This window comes from Macaca nemestrina, chromosome 13 (assembly GCF_043159975.1).
Source record: "Macaca nemestrina isolate mMacNem1 chromosome 13, mMacNem.hap1, whole genome shotgun sequence".
NCBI lineage: Eukaryota > Metazoa > Chordata > Mammalia > Primates > Cercopithecidae > Macaca > Macaca nemestrina.
In genome coordinates, this window is record NC_092137.1 from 61,317,818 (window position 1) to 61,344,864 (window position 27,047).

Below are 27,047 nucleotides of genomic sequence, written 5' to 3' on the forward strand. Positions count from 1 at the left end.
AAGTTTAGTACTCTGCAGTAGTAAATTTTTTATCTTTCAGAATCTTTTAAAATTAAATATTTGTTCATAACAAGCATTGAACTCTTTTTAAAGTAACTTTTCTAATAACAAATGCTCTCATTAATCATTTAAAAAGTTTTCTAACTATTACTTGTGTATGCAATTAATTATAGTCTCAATTATCTTTTTCCCTGATTTAGTCAAGGAGAAGATTGCATATGTCATATCTTTAACTGGAGTCTTTTACTTTATATGAATCCAACACCAGAATAAATTTATTGTGCATTTTCTCCATAACCTAAGTTTTAACATTGAATTTTCTTTATTTTGTGTATCTAACCCATAAGCTATAATAAGGTTATATTAAATTATTCTTGTTACAGTAATGTCCTCTTTTAAGGTGAGAAGGAGCCTGTTCAGAGGAGATTGGGGTACTCATCAAAAGGATAATCTAATTTCTTTCTTTTTTTTTTTTAGAGCCAGGAAATGTCATTTCAATTCTTATTTCTTCAGAGTTTTTAAAAATGGATTCACTGGTAAGTATTGACTTAAAAAATCAAAGTGCTTCTGTTCACTTATGCTTTCTTTTCCTTCAAGTATCTCAAAAATCTGAGACACTTTATTAAAATTATTGTTAATTAAAAAAACAATTAAAAAATTGTTAGTTCAAGAGTATAATTTTTTTTTTTTTTTGAGACAGAGTCTTTCTCTGTCGCCCAGGCTGGAATGCAGTGGGATGATCTCAGCTCACTGCAACCTCTGCTTCCCTGGCTCAAGTGATCCTCCTACCTCAGCCTCCCTAGTAGCTTGGACTACAGGCGCATGCCACTACACCCGGCTAATTTTTCTATTTTTTATAGAGACGGGGTTTTGCTATGTTGCCCAGGCTGGTCTCGAACTCCTAATCTCAAGCAATCCACCTGCCTTGGCCTCCCAAAATGCTGTGATTACAGGTGTGAGCCACCACACACAGCCAGAATACTCCTTTTCTATATTAGCAGATGTGAAGTTTATTTATTTGACTCTTCAGGGTTTGTACTAGTCCCTGTATTCTTTTATTTTTTAAATTAAATAGAGATGGGGTGGGGTGGTCTTGTTATGTTACTCAGGCTGGTCTCAAACTCCTGGGCTCAAGTGATCCTCCTGCCTCAGCCACCTGAAGTGCTGGGATATAGGTGTGAGCCACCATGCCTGGCCAATTACCTGTATTCTTTCTACTCCTTAGCTCTTTCCCATTTAGCCCAGCTGGTATCAGTTGCTTCAGGGAAGGGTTACAGAAAAAAAGCAGAGACTAAATGAGTTTTTGAGTTTTGAAATTTTTGAAACCTTTGAATTTTGAAATCTAAGCCCTAAAGGATAATTTTTATGCTGTAAGCATAAGTATTTGGAAGAATACATGATTATCCTCTCTTTACTTTTAAAGTAAATAAACATACCTCAGGTTGGAGAGAGAGAGGATGTAAGGAAGAGAGCAAACCCACCATAAGTGAAAATTCTGAATTGACTGAAATTTTGTTTCTGACACCCAGGGAAAAGGAGGCTTAAAGTTCTAACTAAGTTTAATTATAAGAAGTTACAGACCCGGCACAGTGGCTCACGCCTGTAATCCTAGCACTTGGGAGGCCAAGGCAGGTGGATCACGAGGTCAGGAGTTCAAGACCAGCCTAGCCAACATGGTGAAACCCTGTCTCTACTAAAAATACAAAAATTAGCCAGGCGTGGTGGCGGGCACCTGTGAGCCTAGAAATGCTGAGGCAGGAGAATCGCTTGAACCCAGGAGGTGGAGGTTGCAGTGAGCTGAGATTGTGCCACAGCACTCCAGCCTGGGTGACAGAAGACTCCATCTCAGGAAAAAAAAAAAAAAAAAGTAGTTACATATTCTGTACACTTGAGTTTTTAGACTAAAATTTATACCTGCCACAATTTTAAAAGATTCATTATTATTATTTGAAATATTCTAAAGAAGGTTGAAAATAATTTTTTAGGTATGTATATATGCTATTACAAATTTGACCTGCTGGATTGCCTTTGGAACAGTATAGATTAAGTCAAATAGGCAAATCCCAGTTAGTACCTAGCGATATATGGGTTAGACTTTTGATGAATTTTATCTTTGAAAGGTATTGCTATGACATTGTCCTACATGCTACTATTTTCAACATTTATTTTCTGTGATTTTTTAGGTTGAACAGTGTATTCAGTATTGCCACAAAAATATGAATGCCATAGTAGCTACCCCATGCAACATGAACTGTATTAATGCAAATCTTCTCACACGTATAGCTGATCTGTTCACACACAATGAAGTTGATGATTTAAAGGACAAAAAAGATAAATTTAGAAGGTAATATCAAAAATTTAATTTTAAACCTAATATTCCTGTTAAAAGAAATATATTTGTTTCATTTGAGTGAAATATTCTTTTTTTTTTTTTTTTTTTGAGAAAAGTTTTCACTGTATTGTTCAGGCTGGAGTTCAGTGATGCAGTCTTGGCTCACTGTAGCCTCAACCTCCTGAGCTCAAGTGATTCTCCTACCTCAGCCTCCAAAGTAGCTGGGACTACAGGCGTGTACCACCATGCCCAGCTAACTTAAAAAAAAATTAACTTTTTGTAGAGACAGGGTCTCACTTTGTTTCCCAGGCAACAAAGTTGCCCAGTTTTTGAAATTAATTTTTACTCTCTCTTTTCATTTATAGTTAGCTTATTATTATTATTTCGAGATGGTCTCTCTCTGTTGCCCAGGCTGGAGTGCAGTAGCAAGATCTTAGCCACAACTTTCACCTTCAGGCTCAAGTGATCCTTCCACCTCAGTCCAAGAATGTGGAACCACAGGCACACGCCACCATGCAGAGCTAATTTTTGTATTTTTTGTAGAGATGGGGGTTTGCCACGTTGCCCATCCTGGTCTTGAATTCCTGGGCTCAAACGATCCAACCGCCTTGGCCTCCCAAAGTGCTGGGATTACAGGTGTGAGCCACCATGCCTGGCCAAAATACTCTATTTTTAGAATATATTTAGAAATATATTTCTATTTTATTTTAAATGAAGTAAGTAAAGTGAAGTAAAATTTATCCAGAGCCAATGGCTCAAGATAAAAATTAGTAATTAGTTACTTTGTATAATGGACATATGAATATATAGTGATAGTGAATTATGTTAATTATGAAGATACTACTGAAGAGGCTGAGGTGGGATAATTACTTGAGGCAGGTGTTCAAAGCTGTAGGGCACTCCTGTTATCCCTGTGAATAGCCACTGCATTCCAGCCTGGGCAATATAGTGAGACCCTTTTCTAAAAAACAAAATTATTAAAACATACCTTAGATAAAGGGAAAAGTGGTATGAAATGAGATCAGCAGTGGTTATATCATTTAGGGGCTGTTTAGGTCATAGCCAGGAGGATATACTTTAGGTGTGAATGGAAGCAGGGGAGTGACGTGATTTGATTTGTTTTTAACAGACCATTTTGGTTGCTATGTGGAGAATAGATGTTAGGGATTTAAGAAGCAAGGAGACCTGTTCAGAGGCTGGTGTAGTAGTCTGTTGAGAAATGAAAGGGTTTGCACTAGGGTAGAAACAGCAGAGCTGGAAAGAAGTAGATGGACTCAGTTGTTAGATTTATGAATGTAATGATGTGGGAAGAGAGAGGATTCCAGGATAATTATTAGGTTTTCAGTTTGAGTAACTAAGTGGATGGTAGTGCTATTAATGGAGAAAGGAAACATTGGGAGGGGAAGGAATGGGGTAAGGGAAATCAAGGATAGATTTAGGTCTTTTTGAGATTATTTAACATACTTCTTGGACATTCAAGTAGGATGACAAGTAGATACCTGGGTATATTAGTCTGGAGTTTAGGTCAAAGGTCAGGACTTAAAATGGAAATTTAAGAGTAGATGAGATTTGAAACCATGGAACTGGATGAGACCATACTTTTTTTGTATGTCCTGTTCAATAAATCTTTGCCTCCCTAAAAGTGGTGAAGACATTGTCCTATGTTTTTCTGTTATTCATCTTGAATTAATTTTTTTATATGGTATGAGGTAGGGGTCAAGGTTCATTTTCTTTTTTTCTCAAATAGATATCTAGTTGACACAATACCATATGTTAAAAAGACCATCCTTTCCCCCACTGAATTGCAGTGGTACGTTTACTATATGTTTCTGAATTGTCCTTTTTGTTCTGTTGATTTCTTTGTCTATCCTTGTATCAGTAGCACACTGTCACACTGTCTTTTTTTTTTTGAGACAGAGTTTCACTCTTGTCACCCAGGCTGGAGTGCAATCATGAGATCTCAGCTCTCTGCAACCTCCGCCTCCCGGGTTCAAGCAATTCTGCCTCAGCCTCCCAAGTAGCTGGGATTATAGGCACCCACCACCACACCCAGCTAATTTTTGTATTTTTAGTAGAGATGGGGTTTCACCATGCTGGCCAGGCTGGTCTCAAACTCCTGACCTCAGGTGATCCACCCGCCTTGGCCTCCCAAAGTGCTGAGATTACAGACATGAGCCACTACACCCAGGCAACACACTGTCTTAATTATGATAGCCTTATAATAATTTTTGGCATCTGGTAATTTAAATTCTCAAGTTTTGCCTATCTTCAAGATTGTAGTGTTCTCTATTAAGTTTTTGGCATTTCTATATAAATTTGATAATCAGCTTACCCATTTTCTCTTTCTCACAAACACATAAACATGCTAGAATTTGGGATTCATGTAATCTGTAGATCAATTTAGTTAGATTTAACGTTTTAATAATACTGTGTCTTTCAATCCATGAATATGGTATAACCTTCCATTAATTTGAATTTATTTCGCCAATGTCTTGTAGTTTTCAGTGTAGAGATATTTTTCCTTTTTTTATTTATTTTATTTTAATTTTTGAGACAGGGTCTTGCTCAGTCACCCAGGCTGGAGTGTAGTGGTACGTACAGTCATGGCTTACTGCAGCCTCAAACTCCTGGGCTCAAGCATCTTCCCACTTTGACCTTCCAAAGTTTTGGAATTACAGGTGTGAGCCACCATACCCAACCTCCTTTTTAAAATTAAACTTAAGAATTCTTAGGTATTTAATATTGTTGGTGCTATTGTAAGTGCTACTCTAATTTATTTCATTTTTTAATTGTTAGCAAGATAGTATTGATAAAAGCTACCGAATATTTAGATTCACCAGAGGAGAAGTAGCCAGTTAAGAGCCTGAGAAGGAGGAGCCAGTGAAGTAGAAAGGAAGGCAGAAGGAAAGAAGGTTTCCAAAGGAAGATGATGATTAAGTGACCAAATACGTGGAATGCTGCTGTCACATAGAGTAAGATGGGGACAGAAATGTGACCAAGTGGATTTAGAAAACTTTTTTCCAGATGTTTTACTTTGAATGATTGCTGAAAAAATTGGCAGTATCTATTAGGGGTAGGTAGGCTCAAGAGAGGATTTTTTGTTTTTTTAGGAAGGGAGATACTAGATTATGTTTATATGATCAGAATGATCCATTAGGAATAAATTAATAATTCAGAGGATTATTCAAGAATTTAATCCTGGCTGGTCGCAGTGGCTCACGCCTGTAATCCCAGCACTTTGGGAGGCTGAGGTGGGTGGATCATGAGGTCAGGAGATTGAGACCATCCTGGCTAATACAGTGAAACCCCGTCTCTACTAAATGTACAAAAAAAAAATTAGCCGGGCGTGGTGGTGGGTGCCAGTAGTCTCAGCTACTTGGGAGGCTGAGGCAGGAGAATGGCGTGAGCCCGGGAGGCAGAGCTTGCAGTGAGCCGAGATCGTGCCACTGCACTGCAGCCTAGCAGAGTGAGACTCCGTCTCAAAAGAAAAAAAAAAAAAGTTTATTCCTTAAGGGGAATGAGACAGAGAGGAATTATCCAAGAGCTAAATAATTGAAAACAGGAATGGAATTCTAAATCCAGATTTGACTTTTAATAACAGAAGACATTACACAAGGAAAAATGGAGACAGGTAGGATATACATTTAGAATTAAAGACATGCTTAGAAGACTCAACTTCAGTTATGCATAATAACAATTAACATTTATTGAATGCTTAACACTATATCTAGTACTCTTTAAAAACATCACTTAACACTCATAAAACTTTATGAGATTGGACATACTAACCACACTTTATAGTTGAGAAAACAAGGTTCAAAGAGGTTAAGTAGTTGCTAAAGATCATATATCTAGTTATTGGTAGGCCTGGGTTGTTAAATTCTCAAAATCTTTAATGTGGGATATTCCAGTAACAAAGGACTAAAAGAGGCCAGGCAAGGTGGTGCAAGCCTGTAATCTCAGGACTTTGGGAGGCCAAAGCAGGAGGATTACTTGAAGGCCAGAAGTCTGAGGCCAGCCTGGGCAACATAGCCAGCCCCAATCTCTACAGATTTTTTTTTTTTTTTTAATTAACTGAGTGTGGTGGCACACAGTAGTCCTAGCTACTTGGGAGGCTGATGTGGGAGATGACCTGAGCCCAGGAGTTTGAGGCCCAGGAGTCTGAGGCAGCATTGCACTCCAGCCTGGGTGATGGAGCAAGACCCTGTCTCTAACAAAATAAAATAAGGCCGGATGCGGTGGCTCACGCCTGTAATCCCAGCACTTTGGGAGGCCAACGCGGGTGGATCACGAGGTCAAGAGATCAAGACTATCCTGGGCAACATGGTGAAACCGCGTCTCTACTAAAAATACAAAAAATTTGCTGGGCGTGGTGGTGCACGCCTGTAGTCCCAGCTACTCGGGAGGCTGGGACAGAAAAATCGCTTGAACCCAGAAGGCAGAGGTTGCAGTGAGCAGAGATCGCACCGTTGCACTCCAGCCTGGGCAACACAGTGAGACTCCATCTCAAAAAATAAATAAATAAATAAATAAATAAATAAATAAATAAATAAATACAATTTAAAAATGACTAAAAGGTAGCTATTTATCAATCTTATTTTTTATGAGAAAATAGATGATTGATTGATCAAGCAGTTTTCATCAGAACTGCTTAATTTTATTTACTTAGATAATGATAAACTGTTGTTTATTTACTTAGAACACTAAAAATATGTTACAAACTCCCAAAGAGAGCCACTAAGGATTTATTAATCTTATTTTACAAATGCACAGATTGGTTTGTTTATTTTCATCATTATAAAGTAAATGTAGAAAATTAATATTTTGATCATTTGTTGTTAATAGCAAACTTTTTTGTAAGAAGATTGAAAGACTGTTTGATCCTGAGTACTTGAATCCAGATTCTCGGAGTAATGCAGCAACCTTGTATAGGTATGCTAACATGTTTTTTCTTTGATATGCTTTATAATGCAGCTATATTCTGTAATTTACTACATTTACATTCTTCTTCCTGGATGTTTTTTGTATTTTCTTTGTTTATAGATGCTGTTTGTGTAAGAAACTTTTAACAAAAGAAACAGAAAGAAGAATTCCTTGCATTCCTGGAAAAATCAATGTGGATCGACATGGAAATATTGTCTATATTCACATAAGGTGTCGTGAAGATAAAATATATTTTTATATATGTATTTGTTGTTGTTGTTGTTTTGGAGACGGAGTTCTACTCTGTCACTCAGGCTGGCATGCAATGGCGTGGTCTTGGTTAACTGCAACCTCCCCCTCCCAGGTTCAAGTGATTCTCCTGCCTCAGCCTCCTGAGTGGCTGGGACTACAGGTGCGTGCCACGACACCCAGCTAATTTTGTATTTTTAGTAGAGATGGGATTTCACTATGTTGACCAGGCTGGTCTCGAACTCCTGACCTCGTGATTCACCCACCTCAGCCTCCCAAAGTGCATATTTATAAAAATATAACTACTTTTATAAGGAATGGGATAACATCTTTTTTGCGTGTGATCCAACTTTCATTTAGAAAAATACTTTCAAAACAAGGTAGTAGTTAGTACATTTTATTTACTGGGTAAATGTCATAATGTTTTAAACATTAAAATGATAAAAAATTTTGTATGTTAATCTTGAAAGGTATTCTGGTTAGTGCCTTTAAAATGCTGTCTTTTCACTAACAGATTTTAGTTATCTGTACAAATGTTATATTGAATTTTACAAGAAAACCAAATTTACTTTCTGGTAAATTTTGGTGGGGAAAATTGTCTTTAGCATTGTATTTTCTGTCATCTATTTGTTCTTCATACTTTGTCAGTATTTCATTAATATATAGGCTGGACGCTGTGGCTTACACCTGTAATCCCAGCACTTTGGGAGGCCAAGGCAGGTGGATCACCTGTGGTCAGGAGTTCGAGACCAGCCTGACCACTGTGGTGAGACCCTGTCTCTACTAAATACAAAAAACTAGTCGGGCATGGTGGCAGACGCCTGTAGTCTCAGCTACTTGGGAGGCTGAGGCAGGGGACTCACTTGAACCCAGGAGGCGGAGGTTGCAGTGAGCCGAGATCATGCCACTGTACTCCAGCCTGGCGACAGAGCAAGACTCCGTCTCAAAAAACTAAACAAATAAAATAAAAATTAGCCGGACATGGTGGTGCACACCTGTAACCCCAGCTACTTGGGAGACCAAGGCAGGAGAATCGCTTGAGCCCAGGAGGCGGAGGTTGCAGTGAGCTGAGATCACGCCATTGCACTCCAGCCTGGACAACACAAGTTAAATTCCGTCTCAAAACAGTAAAATAAATAAATACATAATACGTATTTCTCTTTGTGTTCAAAACAAGTTCTCATTCTGAGTTGAGGGTGGGTGTTGTAACTTGGTATAATGTCTCAGGAGGCAGAAACCTCAAAATGTGTGTTCTTTGACAACATCCTTCATCCAGTATCATTCAGGCTGAAACGCAGAGGTGTGATTATAGCTCACCGCAGCCTTGAACTCCTGGGCTCAAGAGATCTTCTTGCCTGTATTCTCAGCATTTTGGGAGGCTGAGGTGAGAGGATTACTTGAGGGCCAGGAGTTTGAGACCAGCCTGGGCAATATAGCCAGACCCCATCTCTACAAAAAAAATTAAAAATTAGCTGAGCATGGTAATCCTAGCTAGGAGTCTGAGGCAGGAGGATCATTTGATCCCGGGAGTTTGAGGTTGCAATGAACTAGGAGCATACCACTGAACTGAAGTCTGGACAACAGAGCAAGACCCTGTTTCTTAAAAACAAAGTTATAAAAAAGTATATACATACATAAAAGTTGTTAGTGGTTAAAAAAATAGGATGTTCACTAAAACATTAATTGTGGTGTTACCTTTCAGTGATAGTATTACGGATGATTTTAATTTTCTTTTTGTTCTTTTTTCTATATTACAAATTTATAGCATGCACTGTTATGAAAGAAACCCCACAAATGTTAAATTTCATATATATATATATATATATATACACACACCTATTAGTAGTATGTGAAAAAGTAATTGATACTAACCTCAACATCCATTTTTATTGTTTTATTCAAAGTAGTTTCCTACATGTCAGCAGTTGATGTATACTTTTTTTTTTTTTTTTTTTTTTTAAGAGACAGTCTTTGTTGCTCAGGCTAGAATGCAGTGGTGCGATCATAGCTCACTGCAGCCTTGAACTCCTGGACTCTCAAGGCTCCCATATCAGCCTCCTGAGCTGGGACCATGGTTGCGCACCACCATGCCTGGCAACCTGGCAATTGTGTGTGTGTGTGTGTGTGTGCGCGCACAGGGTTTCACTGTGTTGCCAAGGCTGGTCTTCAACTACTGGCGCAGGCCTCAAGCAGTCCTCCCACTTCAGCCTCTCAAAGTGCTAGGATTACAGGTGTGAGCCACCATTCCTGGCAGATGTATACATTTAAAAAATTGTTTTTAAATTAATTTTTTTTTTGAGATAGAGTCTCACTCTGTTGCCCAGGCTGGAGTGCAATGGCGCAATCTTGGCTCACTGCAACCTCCACCTCCCAGGTTCAAATGATTCTTCTGCCTCAGCCTCAGCCTCCTGAGTAAACCCCTCTGACCTAAAATTACTTTTAAGACAAATGTGCCTGTGTAATTTGTAATAACATCATGACATTTTATTTTTGAGCTAAGCACAAAGCCGGCAAAGTTAGAAAAGACTGAAATAAAGACTTAAAAGAATCAGGTCTATAATCCCAGCAGTTTGGGAGGCTGAGTCAGGAGGACTGCTTCAGGGCAGGAGTTTAAGACCGGCCTGGGCAACATAGCGAGACCCCCTTCTCTACAAAAAATTTTTTATATTAGCCAGGTGTAGGTTTGGCACAGTAGCTCATGCCTGTAATCCTAGCACTTTGGGAGGCTGAGGCGGGTGGATCACCTGAGGTCAAGAGTTCGGGACCAGCCTGGCCAACGTGGTAAAATCCCGTCTCTACTAAAAATACAAAAATTAGCCAGGCATGGTGGCATGCACCTGTAATCCCAGCTACTCGGGAGGCTGAGGCAGAGGAATCGCTTGAACCCGTCAGGGCAGAGGTTGCAGTGAGCCAGTATCATGACACTTCACTCCAGCCTGGGCAAAAGAGTGAAACTGGGTCTAAAAAAAAAAAAAATTAGCCAGGTGTGATGACACATACCTGTAATCCCAGTTACTTAGGAGGCTGAGGTGGGAGGATCACTTGAACCAAGGAGTTTGAGGTTGCCAATAAACTATGATGATTGCACCACTGCACTCCAGGCTGGGTGACAGAGTATGACCCTGTCTCAAAAACAAAACAAAACAACAATAACAACAAAAAAAACAAACTTGAGTTGCTTATGACCATAGCAAATATGGTTTTGAGCCTTTGCTATTTTTTAACTTTATATTATTTAATTAAAAAATCTATATTACCAAGACCTGATTGTATATTCTGTATCGCTCAATTACTAAAAAATACTTGAAAATAGTGTAAAATACTAATACGTTAATGAAATGTACAAATACATTAATGATTCTAATGTCTAGAATCACCAGTCCTATAACATATGCATTTAGAATAAAGCTTCCATTTAACATATGCCTAATTCCCAACTGTTGGCCTGTTCAAACTATATTTAATTTGTAATCCTATATCTAGCTTTGCAAAATAATTTGATATTCAAATAATTCATACCTTTTCCTGTTGTCCACCAAATATACAAACCCTGTCTCTACTGAAAATACAAAATTAGCCGGGTGTGGTGGCACACGCCTGTAATCCCAGCTAGTTGGGAAGCCAAGGCAGGAGAATTGCTTGCATCCTGGAGGTGGTGGTTGCAGTGAGCCAAGATCATGCCATTGCACTCCAGCCTGGGTGACAAGAACGAAACTCCATCTCAAAAAAGATAATAAATAAATAAAGCAAATCATTTATGTCACTTTCTTGTAAAATTGAGGCTCTTTCCCCAGAGATAAGACATGGGATGTTCATGAGTATTTGAATAGTCTTTTTGAAGAATTAAAATCTTGGAGAGATGTATACTGGCGATTGTGGGGAACAATCAACTGGCTGACTTGTTCAAGATGTTATCAGGTAAGTTTTTTTTTTTAGTATCCTGCTCTGCAAATATTGAGAGCAATATTCTTTTGATATCTGCTGTTTAATCAATGTATTTAAACGTGTTTGGACAATATCCAACATCTTTTTAAAGAAACTAGTGGCAGCTGGGCATGGTGGCTCATGCCTGTAATCCCAGCACATTTAGAGGCCGAGGCAGGCAGATCGTTTTGGCCCAGGAGCTCAAGACCAGCCTGGGCAACATAGTGAGACTCCATCTCTTAAAAAAATAAAACTAGGCCTGGTGCGGTGGCTCACGCCTGTAATCCCAGCACTTTGGGAGGCTGAGGTGGGTGGATCACGAGGTCAGGAGATCAAGACCATCCTGTCTAACATGGTGAAACCCCATCTCTTGTAAAAATACGAAAAATTAGCCGGGTGTGGTGGCACGTGCCTGTAGTCCCAGCTATTTGGGAGGCTGAGGCGGGAGAATCACTTGAACCTGGGAGGCAGAGGTTACAGTGAGCCAAGATTGCGCCACTGCCCTCTAGCCTGGGCGACAGAGCAAGACTCTATCTCAAAAATAAAATAAAATAAAAAATAAAACTAGTGGCAAAAGCAAGGGTGCTGCTAAATGTTTTTTGCATCTGGCTTCATATCTCTTGACATGTTTCTTCTTTCTCTTTTTTTTTATTTCCATTCCTGAAACAATCAAAGACTTGTTGAATGTTTAGAAAAGTAACACGTTTTGGCCGAGCATGATGGCTCATGCCTGTAATCCCAGCACTTTGGGAGGTCGAGACAGGTGGATCACCGGAGTTCAGGAATTCGAGACCGGCCTGACCGACATGGAGAAACCGCATCTCTACTAAAAATACAAAATTAGCCAGGCGTGGTGGTACATGCCTGTAATCCCAACTACTCAGGGTGCTGAAGCGGGAGAATCGCTTGAACCCGGCAGGCAGAGGTCGCGGTGATCCGAGATTGCACCATTGCACTGCAGTCTGGGAAGGAGGGAAACTCCATCTCAAAAAAAAAAAAAAAAAAAAAACCTCACTGGTTTTAAGTGATCAAATCCAGTTTTTCAATGAAAACAATTATATAAAAAAAGTCCTTATTGCCTTCACTTGTTTCCAGCCAAACTATTTTCTCTGATGTTCTATATATTTCTATAGAAATTCAGAAGCACCTTTGCAGATAGGATGCTATTGATGTGTGCCTTTGTTGTTATAACAATTTTGTTCCCAAAAAGTTTTTGTTTTTTATTAATGTTTATAATAAAAGCATAAGAAAACTTGCTATTTGTAGGAACCTATAATAAACCCTTTTATGGAATAAATAGGTTTTTCTAAGTCACACTCATTCCTAATTAATCTTATGTAGAAATGTAGCGTTCTCGACAAATAATTTCTTTTGAATCCCTGAAGTTTTCCTCTCCCCAGTACTTTTCCTCTCTCATTTGCGTGATGATTTTCAATAGAGGGAAGGAAGAACAGCCTGTCAGAATCTTCAGATTGGGATTTTAAACTGTTTAAGGTCCCACTCGATGGGTTCTACATTACCACAATTTTAAAAAGGTTTGTTGAAGTATTATATACAGTAAAATTCATCCTTTTTGTGACCTTCGACAATGCATACAATTGTATAACTACCTCTGCAATCAAAGCATGTAACACATCATCCTAAAAGAAATTTCTTTGTGCCCCTCTGTAGTCAATTCATTCCCCCACCCTAGCCTCTGGTAACCACTGTTCTGTTTATATATATTTAGTTTTGCCTTTTCCAGAACGTCATATAAGTAGAATCATATAGCATTTAGCTTTTTGAATCTAGCTTCTTTCACTTCGAAAAATGGATATAAAATCTATTCATGATGTTGTTTCATAAATTAGTTTGTTATTTTTTATGGCTAAGTAGTAATCTGTTGTATGACTATATCACAGTATGTTCAGACATTCACCAGGTGGAGGATGTTTGTAGTGTTCTAGTGTGGGGCCATTATGAAGAAAGCTGCTATAAACATTTTCATATAGGTTTTTCTGTGAACATAGGATTTTATTTATCTTGGATGTATCTATTTCTCTCTTTTTTTTTTTTTTTCTTGAGATGGAGTTTCACTCTTTTTGCCTAAGCTGGAGTGCTATGGCGCCATCTTGGCTCACTGCAACCTCCACCTCCCGGGTTCAAGCGATTCTCCTGTCTCAGCCTCCCGAGTAGCTGAGATTGCTGGCACATGCCAACACACCCGGCTAATTTTTTGTATTTTTAGTAGAAATGGGGTTTCACTGTGTTAGCCAGGATGGTCTTGAACTCATGACCTCAGGTGATCTGCCTGCCTCGGCCTCCCAAAGTACTGGGATTACAGGCCTGAGCCATTATGCCTGGCCTCTCTTCTTTCTTATTACCTAGGAGTAGGATTGCTGGTTTGTGTGGTGGTTTAACACTCGCCGTGCCTAACGGTTTTCCAAAGTCCCAGAATCATTTTGCATTTCTACCAGCTACGTATGAGAGTTGCCCCACATTTCAGTAGCAATTGATATTGTCAGGTTTGGATTTTTTTTGTTAATCTAATAGGTATGTAAAGGTCCTCCTCACAATCAGAGTGTCACTTACAATCAAGGATATCAAGCTTCTAAAATCTGACTTGCTCAACATGTCAGAATGCGGAAACTTTGAGAGATTATTTTCCTCTCCTTTACAGCAAATTGAATATTGATTGATATTGAATATTTATTATAGAGTTCATAAACTCATAAAATAGTTTGTATGCAGAATATTGTATATAAGAGAATGTGCACCTTATAGTTTTTATAAGTTCTCAAATTTTTAAAATTAAAAACCATTATGTGAACATCATAATTGAAACTAACACTAAAATTTCTGAATTATAGACAACTAAAAATTCTGAATTATAGACTATTCTTTAATGCATTTATGTTAAAGATCAGTGCTTATCAAATCTCAGCAACTTCAGTACATCATAATATAAATAGAAAAAACAGATCAGTGCTTAGAATTATTAATGTTGTGTTTTTATTTGAATTATCTTACTAACTTGTTTTTTTTAACCTGTTCTCACTCAGAGTCCCTTCTCCCCTGACAGGACCCTATTCAGGGTTTCCCTTCTTAAAGTCTCCCCGAGTGAGGAACTCTCTTAACAAGGGCCCGCTCCTGGTACGATGCTATAGCTTTTCATGCCATCTCAGAGCCCCCCCAAAAAAGAAACAAGTGATCAGAGTACCAGTCAGGGTACCTCCCAAAAGCCCAGCGATCTCCCCTCCATCCAGTCCAAGGTATCACTTTTTCACCTTTTCTGGTCCTTTCCCCGACAGAGATTAATGGTATTACCCATTCAGGTCTTTCTTCACCCCAGGCCTTGTGGGACCGCCCTTAATCATCCAGTGGTACTGCCCCCTTTTAGGATACACCACCGCCACTCACACAGAATCTCCACCCAGAAGCAATGACATCTGGGGTCTTTCCCCAGTCCCCTGGCATGGTATTTCTTACAAATTTTCTACCTCCCACTGGCTAATGGAATTGCCCTCCCAATGGCTCCCCCACCCATGACACAAAAGCCCAACATCCCCTTCCTTTCTTTCCAGATAAAATGGTTTTGCCTTCTCAAGGTCTCCTGCCTTCAAAACCCAACATTATCATCACCCACCAATGGTGCCCCCTGCACAGGCCCAAAAGTCTTGTCCCCTCTAGATCTGAGTAAGATATCATCTACTCAAGGATGCTCTCCCTAGCCCACAAGGCTAACAGAATCCAACCTTCAGAGCCCCACAGTATCTCTGGATCCAATAATTTCACCACTCAGAGCCTCAGTTTCCCTCTCCAAACCAACTTCTGGGACTCAGGGTCCATCCCTACCAACCTTTTCTCAGAGCTGGTGGCATAACCTCTGTCTACCCGCCAGCCCCCAGCTGCCTAGCCCAGTGGTCTTTCCCATTGCAAGCAGCACCTGTGTCCACTGAAACTCCACTAAGACAGTGCTTGCACCATGTTCTTTTTTTTCTTCTTCTTTTTTCCTGAGATGGGATCTTGCTACATTGCCCAGGCTGGCCTCAAATTCCTAGGTTTAAGCAGTCCTTCTGCCTCAGCCTCCCTAGTAGCTGGAGTGACAGGTGTGTACCATCACACCTGGCCCTATTTTACCAACTTATAAACAATTGAAACCTGATGGTTAATTTGACAATTAAACCTTGATAAGCTTTTATCAAAGTTTTCAAAGCCAATGATTCAAAGTTACGTCATAGTTTTTATTAATACTGATGCTAAATATTTACCTTAAAAATGCATCAAGGGACCAGGCATGGTGGCTCATGCCTGTAATCCCAGCACTTTGGGAGACCAAGGCAGGCGGATCACCTGATGTCAAAAGTTCAAGACCAGTCTGACCAACATGGCGAAACCCTGTCTCTACTAAAAATAGAAAAATTAGCCCGGTATGGTGGTGCGTGCCTGTAATCCCAGCTACTCGGCAGGCTGAGGCAGGAGAATCGCTTGAATCTGAGAGGTGGAGGTTGCAGTGAGCCGAGATGGCACCACTTCACTCCAGCCTGGGTAATAGAGCGAGATTCCATCTCAAAAAAAAATGCATCAAGGAATAACCAAATGAAGCAAAATTTTATTTTTCTTTGGAAAACATTTGAGGTGATTGATCAATTGTAAAATTGAATGTATATCAAGATTAGTTTAATTCATCTGAATTTTGCTTAAGGTGATTTCATTTTTTGCTCTCTAATAGCTTTATTCAGGTGGAATTACACGCCATGAAATTTACTCATTTTATTTTTTTATTTTTATTTTTTAAGTTAGGTTGTGTTCAGAATTTACTCTTTTTAAATCTGCAGTTCACTTTTTTTTTTTTGTAAATTTAGAGTTGTACAGTCATCACCATCATCCAATTTTAGCACATTTCTATCACCTCAAAAAGATCCCTTGTGCCCATTTGCTGCTATTCCACATTATAACCTTCCACCCCTGGCAACCACTGATCTATTTTGTGTCTGTATAGATTGGCTTTTTCTGCATATTTCATATAAATGGAACATATAATATTTGGTCTTAAGTATTTTTGAAATGTATAATTTTGTTGTGGAAATAGTAGTTGATTTTATCTATTTCTTTCTTAGGCCTTTCTCTGTATTGAATTTTCACATTGTCAGTACCACTCAGAAACAGTGGTTTATCCTACTGCAGCAAGTTCATTGAATACTGTTGGCACTGGAATTTATCCCTGTTGTAACCAAAAGATTCTTCGGTTTGATCCTACTCAGCTTACAAAGGTGAATTTTGAATATTGCTCTTTTGTAGCTACAGTTTTTAAAGTATAACAGTAATACATTAATGTATAAAAGACTTCCAACAATACATAAATAAGTATAGGAAGAAGAAGTTCCTCTTTATAACACTCTCCCATTTTCCATCTCTTCTTAGAGATAATCACTGTTAATGGTTTCCTTTCAGACCTTCTTTTGTACCTTTCAGGCACAAATTATATATTTTTTTTGTTTTTTCGAGGTTTTTGTTTTTTGTTTTTTAAGATGGGGTCTCCCTCTGTCGCCCAGGCTGGAGTGCAGTGGTGCCATCTCGGCTCACTCCAGCCTCTGCCTCCCAGGCTCAAACAATCCTCCCACCTCAGCCTTCCGAGTAGCTGGGACTCCAGGCACACGCCACCATACTCAGTAATTTTTTGTATTTTTGTTAGAGACGGGGTTTCGCCATGTTGCCCAGGCTGGTCTCGAACTCATGAACTGAAGCGATCTACCTGCTTTGGCCTCCCAGAGTGCTGGGATTACAGGTGTGAGCCGCCACACCCAGACTTATATATGATTTTTTGTTTTGGAAACCAGATCATACTAATAATATTCTGTAATTTGCCTTTTTTACTCAACAACGTAACTAGGGTATCTTTCTGTGCTATTTTATTTAACTGCTGTATAATATTCCAAGCTATGTATATATCACAATTTAACCATTCTCCTATTAATGAACATTTAGGTGGTTTCTAGACTGATGGTATTACTGTGTTGCAGTGAATATCCTTGCACATATATATTGATGCAATGTGTGAGTATTGCTGTAGGTTAGATTCTCTGATCACAAACACTTTTGAAAATGTTCTGTAATTAAATGTCATGTGTGAATGAAAGGAACCTAAAGCTCTTTATCATCATCCACACAAAAAATACTTACAAAGCACCAAAGATGTGCCATACACTGTGCAAGGCGGAGGATAGCATGTAAAATTGGATCATTTATGCCCTTGTGGAACTTATAGCTGAGGCAGTAATACCAAAAGGAAAAAAGCACCCAAATAAATGTTTGAAGACACATACAGGGCCCTAAATGTCTATAATAGGCTGGTATCATTCAGCCATAGATGTCAAGGAAATCCTCAAAGGAGTTGGCATTAAGTTGAGATCTGAAGGATTCATAGGAGTATGTGAGGTGAAGAGGAAGGGAAAGAGTGTTCTAGTCAGAACAGCAAGGTCAGAAGGAACACAGTGAGTAAAAGAGACTGACAACCTGAGGCTGTCGTAGAAAACATGCATAGTTCAAGACAAGTCTGGAGAGGTAGGTAGGTGTCAGTCCATGCTGGAGCAGGGTGTCATAAGCCATGTTCAAGTTTTTCTTTTATCTCCATTTTGAAAATATCAGTTGCAGTGTGGAGAATGCACACTTGAGGGGTAGTCAGTGGAATCACGTACAAAAGGAAGTTATCATAGTAGTCTTAGAGAGAGATGATGGTACCAGAGCAGTGAAGATTAAGAGAAGTGGATGAATTTAATATTTAAGAGGTGAAACTGAAATTATCTGACAGATTGTATTGCAGAGGGAGAGGGGGAAGGATGACTCAGTTTCTTGTTGGTGCTACTGGATAGCTGGTGGTGCTATTCACTGAAGAGGAAGCAGCAGACGGAAATCAGGTTTTGAGAGACTCATGAGTTCTGTTTGGATATTTTGAGTTTGAGGTGCTTTCTGAGATAACCAGACAGAGGCCGTTAGATATATGAGTTTTGGAGCTCAGACAAGTGGTTAGGCTGGAGATAATAACTCATAAGTTTTCTTGCAATAGATGATAGTTAAAGCCAGCAGGTATAGGTGAGCATATGAAGAGCAGAGGGAAACTACAGCTATGGCTGGATGAAGCAGCATGAGCCTGCAAAGGAGAATGGTCAGGGGCAGCCAGAATGATAGGAGAAAAATTGAGGATGTTGAGGGAGTAATATTAAAGAAAGAGGAGTGGACTGTGGTGCCTAGTATGGCTAAGAGGTCAAATAAAATAATGAAAGAACTGTGTCCTTTGGCCTTAGTGACAGGGAATTCATAGGTGTGAACAGCTGTTTTGGTGGAGTGCTAGATCCAGAAGCCAGGTTTGTATGGGTTGAGAAATGAGTGAGAGATTAACAGATGGGAACAGTATATATGACATCTCTTTTGGGAAATTTGAGAAAGGGAGGAGATAGATTAGTAATTTAAGTTATGAATATTTGTTTAGTGTTTTGGGGGTTGTTTTTTGTTTGTTTGTTTGAGAAGGAGTCTCACTGTTGTCCAGGCTGGAATGCAGTGGCACGATCTCGGCTCACTGCAATCTCTGCCTCCCGGGCTCAAGCGATTCTCCTGCCTCAGCCTCCCAAGTAGCTGGAATTACAGGCACGTGCCACCATGCCTGGCTAATTTTTGTATTTTTAGTAGAGATGGAGTCTCACCATATTGGCCAGGCTGGTCTCAAACTCCTCACCTCAAATGACCCGCCCATCTGGGCCCCCCAAAGTGCTGGGAATACAGGCGTGAGCCACCATGCCTGACCTTGTTTCTGTTTTGATACGAGAGAACCTTTTAAAAGTCAGTGGGAAGGATCCAGCTAAGAAGGAGAGGTTGATGGTATAAGGTGAGAAGGCAGGGTAGGGTGGGACCTTAACCACATTTAGTGGTATTAATTTCAACAAGAGGGTGGACAGCTCCTCTATTACAACAGGAGAGAAGAGTAGAATGGTTGTAGATATTAGTAAAATTGTGTTTTTGTCATTTAGTTGATAACTTATTCCAATCCAATGCTTTTTCTGTTCTCTAAAAAGTAGAAGATTAAGCCATCCACTAAGAATAAGAGGGAAAAGGGAAGGTTCCAAGGTTTGAGGGAAGTATGGAAGGTTTGAAATAGTATTTTGAAAAATAGAAGAGTGAATTTTCCAGAGAAAATGTATATTGCCAGGAAGTTTGAGAGCTCACTGGAGATTGGCAGTCATAAGTTCACAAGATAATTCATCATGCCTGTTTATATCACTCTCTCCAGTAACCCTTGGCTGCATGAGTACAGGCAGGAAGAAAATGGGTAGTTGAGTTCATCTAGAGTTAAGATTTTGCCAGATGGGGATGATGAAATTTAGGGGCAAGGAATCTGGGATATTGGCGTGAATGTTACTGAATGATGGGTCATGGAATTTAAACTGGATTCGTTTTCTTGTATTTGCAATCCGTTACCAACTTTGATTACTTAAAAGTTTTATCGGTGAGGTAATAGATTACTTACATAACATTTATTCTTAAAGTTTTAGTTATACATTTTACAAACAAAGATACTTAAATTGGGCATGAGACGTTAAGCAAAATTAGATTACTTTGCTAGACCCAAGATATTTCATTAATTCATCATTACTATTATGTTTTTTTCAGTAACATGATTTTTTAGTCTTTACATTTCCTTCTAACCACATTAATTTTTAACCTCATTAATTTGTAACCGCAAATTTACATTTGTGGTTAGTTTGTTTCCATTTTAGCTATCACATTTCCACATCGTTTCGAGCAAAATATATTTCTTTGTAGGCATCTTTAAAAAAATATATCAGCCGGGCATGGTGGCTCACGCCTGTAATCCCAGCACTTTGGGAGGCTGAGGCGGGCGGATCATGAGGTCAGGAGATCAAGACCATCCTGGCTAACACAGTGAAGCCCCTTCTCTACTAAAAATACAAAAAATTAGCTGGGCGTGGTGGTGGGCGCCTATAGTTCCAGCTACTCAGGAGGCTGAGGCAGGAGAATGGTGTGAACCTGGGAGGTGGAGCTTGCAGTGAGCCAAGATCACGCCACTGCACTCTAGCCTGGGCAACAAATCAAGACACTGTCTGAAAAAAAAAAAAAAATTATATATATATATATATATAGGCCAGGCACGGGGTGGCTCATGCCTGTAATCTCAGCACTTTGGGAGTCCGAGATGGGCGGATCACCTGAGGTCAGGAGTTCAAGACCAGCCTGGCCAATATGGGGAAAACGCTGTCTCTACTGAAAATACAAAAATTAGCTGGGCATTATGGTGGGTGCCTATAATCCCAGCTACTCGGGAGGCTGAGGCAGGAGAATCGCTTGAATCCAGGAAGCGGAGGTTGCAGTGATCCAAGATCAGACCATTGCACTTCAGCCTGGGTGACAGAGCAAGACTCTATCTCAAAAAAACCAAAATATATATATGATGAATCTTTTGTTGATATATATGTTGCTTGTATCCCGGCTGGGCACGGTTGCTCATGCCTGTGATCCCAGCACTTTGGGAGGCCGAGGTGGTCAGATCATGAGATCAAGAGATCGGGACCACCTTGGCCAACATGGTGAAACCCCGTCTCTAATAAAAATACAAAAATTATCTGGGTGTGGTGGTGTGTGCCTGTAGTCCCAGCTACTTGGGAGGCTGAGGCAGGAGAATTGCTTGAACCCAGGAGGCAGAGATTGCATTGACGTGAGATCGTGCCACTGCACTCCAGCCTAGCAACAGAGCAAGACTGTGTCTCAAAAAAAAAAAACAGGAGAAAGACAACAGGCACTTCAGACAAAAAAACAGTTGTTCTGTAAACGTGAAAACGACAACCTCATTTGTGACTGGATAGGTACAAATTAAAGCCAGAATGAATACCAATGCACATTTACCAGAATGACTAAATTTTTTTTTTTTTTGAGGTGGAGTCTTGCTCTGTTGCCCAGACTGCAGTGTAGTGGCACAATGTTGGCACACTGCAACCTCTGTCTCCCAGGTTCAAGCAATTCTCATGCCTCAGCCTCCTGAGTAGCTGGATTACAGGTGCCTGGCACCACGCCTGGCTAAATTTTTGTATTTTTATTAGAGACGGGGTTTCACCATGTTGGCCAGGCTGGTCTCGAACTCTTAACCTCAAGTGATCTGCCTGCCTCGGCCTCCCAAAGTGACGAGCCACCATGCCCAGCCAGAATGACTACAATTTAAATGTCTGACCAAGTGTTAGCAAGGATGTGGAGTAACAGAAATCCTCGTATACTGCTGATGGTAATATAATTTGGTACACATGAGCACTTGTGTACTGGGAAACAGACAAAAGAATGTTCATAGCAATATTATTTTTAGTAGCCCCAAACTAGAAACAACCCATCTATCAGTGGTAGAAGAGGTAAATAAATGGTGTATATTCAAGCAGTGAAACACTATACATTAAAGCAAATGTTATTATTACATGAAATAACATCGTTGAATCATAAAAACATAATTTTTTTTTTTTTTTTTTTTTGAGACGGAGCCTTGCTCTGTCACCCAGGCTGGAGTGCAGTGGCACGATCTCGGCTCACTGCAAGCTCCGCCTCCCGGGTTCACGCCATTCTCCTGCCTCAGCCTCCCGAGTAGCTGGGACTACAGGCGCCCACCACCACACCCGGCTAATTTTTTTTTTTTTTTTTTGTATTTTTAGTAGAGACGGGGTTTCACTGTGTTAGCCAGGATGGTCTCGATCTCCTGAACTTGTGATCCACCCTCCTCGGCCTCCCAAAGTGCTGGGATTACAGGCGTGAGCCACTGCACCTGGCCTTTTTTTTTTGAGACAGGATTTCACTGTCACCCAAGCTGGAGTGCTATGGCCTGATCACTGCTAATGGCAATCTCAACCTCCCTGAGCTCAAGTGATCCTCCCACCTCAGCTTCCTGAGGTAGCTGGGACTGGAGGCATGCACCACCACACCCAGCTAATTTTTTTCTACTCTTTTAGAGGCAGGGTTTTGCCATGTTGCCCAGGCTGATCTCAAACTCCTGGGCTCAAGCAATCCACCCACCTCGGCCTCCCAAAGAGCTGGGATTACAGGCTTGAGCCACCTCACCCAGTAGAAACATAATGTCAAGCAAAACAGGTGAGACAAAACTAAACTATAGTGTTTAGGAATGCATCCTTAAGTGGCAGAGGGATAAAGAAAAGCAAGGAAGTAATTACCACAAGCCAGGGTAGAGGTTACCTGTTGGGAGGAGGGAAACCATTATGATCAGAATTGGGTCTGTGGGGACTCCTGGAGTGTTGGCAATGTTCTAATTCTTAATGTGGATTGTGATTATATGGGTATTCTTGGGTATTTGTTAAGCCATACAGTTATGATTGAATCTCTTTTCTATATGAGGAATGTTTTTCTTGAGAAAAAGTTGTAAAATATGTATATGACAATATGACTAGGCAAAGAAAAGAAAAACAGTGATCTTTAAAGGAGTGTTCTATAAGAAACTAACCTCTAATTTATTGTCTCTTATGTGACAGGGTTGTAAAGTAAGGGACCACATGATTACACTTCGTGATCAAGGTGAAGGCGGAGATTTGCCATCCTGTCCCATTGCTAGAATATTGGACGATTTGCACAAGTACAGAGATGTCATTGTTGTGCCTTTTTCAAAAGATACAATTAGGTGAGGAGTGGAAAAACCCAACACTGTATTATAGCTTTATTCAGCGGTTCCTATTTCAGAATCCCTTATCCCATAGTGCTTCCCCAAATCAGCAATGTCAGTCCTCAAGTAGTTTTCATTATTTCGGAAAACTAAAATTATATGTTAGCTTACAATAAGAGCAGAGAGATATTTATTTGATAGGCAGAACACTTAAAAATACTGAAGGTGGCCGGGCACGGTGGCTCACATCTTTAATCCCAGCACCTTGGGAGGCCAAGGTGGGCGGATCACAAGATCAGGAGATCGAGATCATCCTGGCTAACATGGTGAAACCCTGTCTCTACTAAAAATACAAAAAATTAGCTGGGCATGGTCGTGGGCACCTGTAGTCCCAGCTACTCAGGAGACTGAGGCAGGAGAATGGCGTGAACCCGGGAGGCAGAGCTGGCAGTGAGCCGAGATCACGCCACTGCACTCCAGCCTGGGCAACAGAGCGAGACTCCGTCTCAAAAAAAAAAAAAAAAAATACTGGAGGTACAAGGGGAGGAAAAACAAATGAAAAGAGCCCCTGGTGATTAAAAAGGTTAAGACCTTAAATCCAGTTTGCGGTGGTGAGTGGTGAGGGTTCCCAATTTGCTTGAGGCCCTCTCAATCAATTGATCAACCAATTGATTGTATCAATCAGTGAATGATTGATACAACTAGAAAAAAATGTTGATGGTTGAGTTCATCTCTCCGTAAGTATGAACTCCTCAAATTCAGTAATTTCTGAAGTCACGTTCATCATTTTGCAATGGCAGCAGGCTGTAAGGTTAGAGGCTGGAGGACACTTTAAAAGAGGCTGTTCTTAGCCGGGCGTGGTGGCTCACACCTTTAATCCCAGTATTTTGGGAGGCCAAGGCAGGCCGATCACTTGAAGTCAGGAGTTTGAGACCAGCCTGGCCAATGTGTGGAAACCCTGTCTCTTCTAACCAGGCATGGTGGCGGGCGCCTGTAATCCCAGCTATTCGGGAGGCTGAGGCAGGAGAATCGCTTGAACCCGGGAGGCAGAGGCTGCAGTGAGCTGAGATTGTGCACTGCACTCCAGCCTGGGCGACAGAGGGAGACTCCGTCTCAAAACAAAAAGAAAAAAAGAAATACTTTTTTTTTTTTTCAGTTGGAGTTTCGCTCTTGTTGCCCAGGCTGGAGTGTGGTGGCACGATCTCGGCTCACTGCAACCTCTGCCTCCCTGTTTCAAGCGATTCTCCTGCCTCAGCCTCCTGAGTAGCTGGGATTACAGCCACCCACCACTACGCCCAGCTAATTTTTGTATTTTTAGTAGAGACAGGGTTTCACCATGCCAGCTAGGCTGGTCTCGAACTACTGGTCTCGAACTCCTGACCTCGTGATCCACCCACCTCAGCCTCCCAAAGTGCTGGGATTACAGGCGTGAGCCACCGTGCCTAGCCACCACCCCCCCCACTTTTGTTGTTGTTGTTGTTGTTGAGGTGGAGTCTCACTCTGTCACTAGGCTGGAGTGCAGCATCGCAATCTCAGCTCACTGCAACCTCCACCTCCCGGGTTCAAGCAATTGCCCTGCCTCAGCCTCCCAAGTAGCTGGGATTACAGACATGTACCACCATGCCCAGCTAATTTTTTGTATTTTAGTAGAGACAGGGTTTCACCATGTTGACCAAGATGGTCTCGATCTCCTGACCTCATGATCTGCCCACCTCAGCCTCCCAAAGTGCTGGGATTACAGGCGTGATCCACTGCACTTAGCCAAGGCTGTTCTCAAAACAGTACCAATTATGCAGCCCATTCCACCACCTTGCAGGTACGATGCTTCAGGTACAATGGTGCTTGCTGTATGGGGTGTCTTTCGCTAGAGGAATCACTATACGAATTAAGAAATGTCATTGTTGGCCGGGCACGGTGGCTCACACCTGTAATCCCAGCATTTTAGGAGCCAAGGTGGATGGATCACCTGAGGGCAAGAGTTCACGACCAGCCTGGCCAACATGGTGAAAATACAAAATTAGCCAGGCGTGATGGCAGGTGCCTGTAATCCCAGCTACTCGGGAGGCTGAGGCAGGAGAATCGCTTGAACCCGGGAGGCAGAGGTTGCAGTGAGCCAAGATCATGCCATTACTCTCCAGCCTGGGTGACAGAGCGAGACTCCATCTCAAAAAAACAAACAAAAAAAAGGAAATGTCATTGTTGAAGTGATATCCTTATACTCAGGAACTGTATTTTTAAAGAGCAATTTATGAAACATTTGCAATAAAAAGATATTCACATTTAAATTTATAAGAAAGTAAACTGTTCTCCATAAAAATGTCTTTTTCTTTCAAGTGATGTTGGGGTTGGCCCCTGTGATGAAAAGGGTATAGAATGTGATGTTTTACTGGAGCCAAATACACCATGGGGTCCCAAAACTGGGGAGCTCAATGCTGTGAGTAGCTTGTTTCACTTATTCTTTATTTACATAAATAATTAATGACATTTAATTTTTGACAGGAACCTGATCAATTTAAGTTGAAATTGAACTGACTACCTAATCATAAGAAGGTATTATGCCTACTAATAGGACTCTAAGGGTAATAGGACACATTTCTTGCCCTCAAAGAATTAATAATGAATACATTTAAATTTGGGGGAAAAAACAACATGGGGCCAGGCATGGTAACTCACACCTGTAATCCCAGCACTTTGGGAGGCTGAGGCAGGAAGATGGCTTGAGCCCAGGAGTTTGAGACCAGCCTGGGCAATATAGTGAGACCTCATCTCTACAAAAAAGGTTGAAAACTTAGCCAAATGGAGTGCCTTGTGCCTATAGTCGAAGTTTCGCTGGGAGGCTGAGGTGGGAAGATTGCTTAAGCCCAGGAGGCAGAGGTTGCAGTGAGCCGAGATCGTACTACTGCACTCCAGCCTTGGTGACAGAGGGAGACTCTGTCTCAAAAAAAAAAGAAAAACCAAAAACATAACATGCTCTTTAAGGTTTTTATTATGGACAAATTATGATTTGAAGAATGAAGATAGCATGAATGGATATTTTGTTTCCTCCTCGTTCTGTAACTTTTTTTTTGGCTTAAAATTATCCTTTTATTGTAATTAGGAATATATTTAGATTCTTCAAAAGTTCCAGTCTGGAGTCTAGGTGACAGCGTGAGACCCTGTCTCAAAAAACAAACACATAAAAGTTTCAAAACTGAAATATTTTTAAAGTGACCAGAAAACTTGATTCCTTTGACTCCTTTTTATGCCATTGCCTTTGTTACTGAAGACCAGGAAATATATTTGCCTATGAATGTTCTGTCTTTGTGTTGGTTAAGATGGCATTTACTTGAGAAAGTGAAATATGCCCTGTGAAGTGCTTTATGAACTTCAGACAGCTATACAAATATTCACTCATGCTAGGCATGGTAGTTCATGCCTGTAATCCCTGCACTTTGGGAACCTGAGATTAGGAGTTCAAGACCAGCCTGGTCAACATGGTGAAACCCTGTCTCTACTAAAAATACAAAATTTAGCTGGGTGCAGTGGCATGCCCCTGTAATCCCAGCTACTCGGAAGGCTGAGGCAGGAGAATCCCTTAAACCCAGAAGGTGGAGGTTGTGGTGAGTGGAGATTGTGCCACTGCACTCCAGCCTGGGCGACAGAGTTGAGACTCTGTCTCCAAAAAAAAAAAAAAAAAAAAAATCACACATTAACGTTTATTTATCAATTTTATGTCAAACAACAAACTAGATTAATTGAATGTCCAGAATGTCCATATGTAGTCTGCTTCCTTAATTTATATTAAAATATATACATTAAAAAGTGATTGAAATAGTTCTAAAAATGACAAATTATTTTAGTTATTTACTTGCACATGATTGACTTGTCCTTTGGAAATAATACTGGGAAAGTGTCTTTCTTTTTAGAAAGCATCCACATCCTCCTCTGGCAGAGAATATTAAAGACTGTAACATATCACTTTCAGCCTGAGTTTTAAATTAT

At 40.5% G+C, this 27,047-nt stretch overlaps 1 protein-coding gene across 7 annotated transcripts in view; it reads left to right on the plus strand.

Annotated features, from left to right (window-relative positions):
* The window catches only part of SANBR (SANT and BTB domain regulator of CSR), a 76,413-nt gene that overhangs the window by 16,655 nt on the left and 32,711 nt on the right, over positions 1 to 27,047 (plus strand). For all 7 annotated transcript variants that reach the window (XR_011611770.1, XR_011611769.1, XR_011611768.1 and 4 more), the window contains 8 exons: positions 478 to 536; positions 2,184 to 2,344; positions 7,178 to 7,264; positions 7,376 to 7,486; positions 11,299 to 11,422; positions 16,528 to 16,680; positions 22,939 to 23,084; positions 25,401 to 25,500. Coding sequence is in view for 4 of the 7 variants with exons in the window: in XM_071076765.1 (XP_070932866.1) it covers positions 478 to 536; positions 2,184 to 2,344; positions 7,178 to 7,264; positions 7,376 to 7,486; positions 11,299 to 11,422; positions 16,528 to 16,680; positions 22,939 to 23,084; positions 25,401 to 25,500 (941 nt within the window). In the remaining 3 variants the exon portion in view is untranslated. The remainder of the gene's footprint in view (positions 1 to 477; positions 537 to 2,183; positions 2,345 to 7,177; positions 7,265 to 7,375; positions 7,487 to 11,298; positions 11,423 to 16,527; positions 16,681 to 22,938; positions 23,085 to 25,400; positions 25,501 to 27,047) is intronic.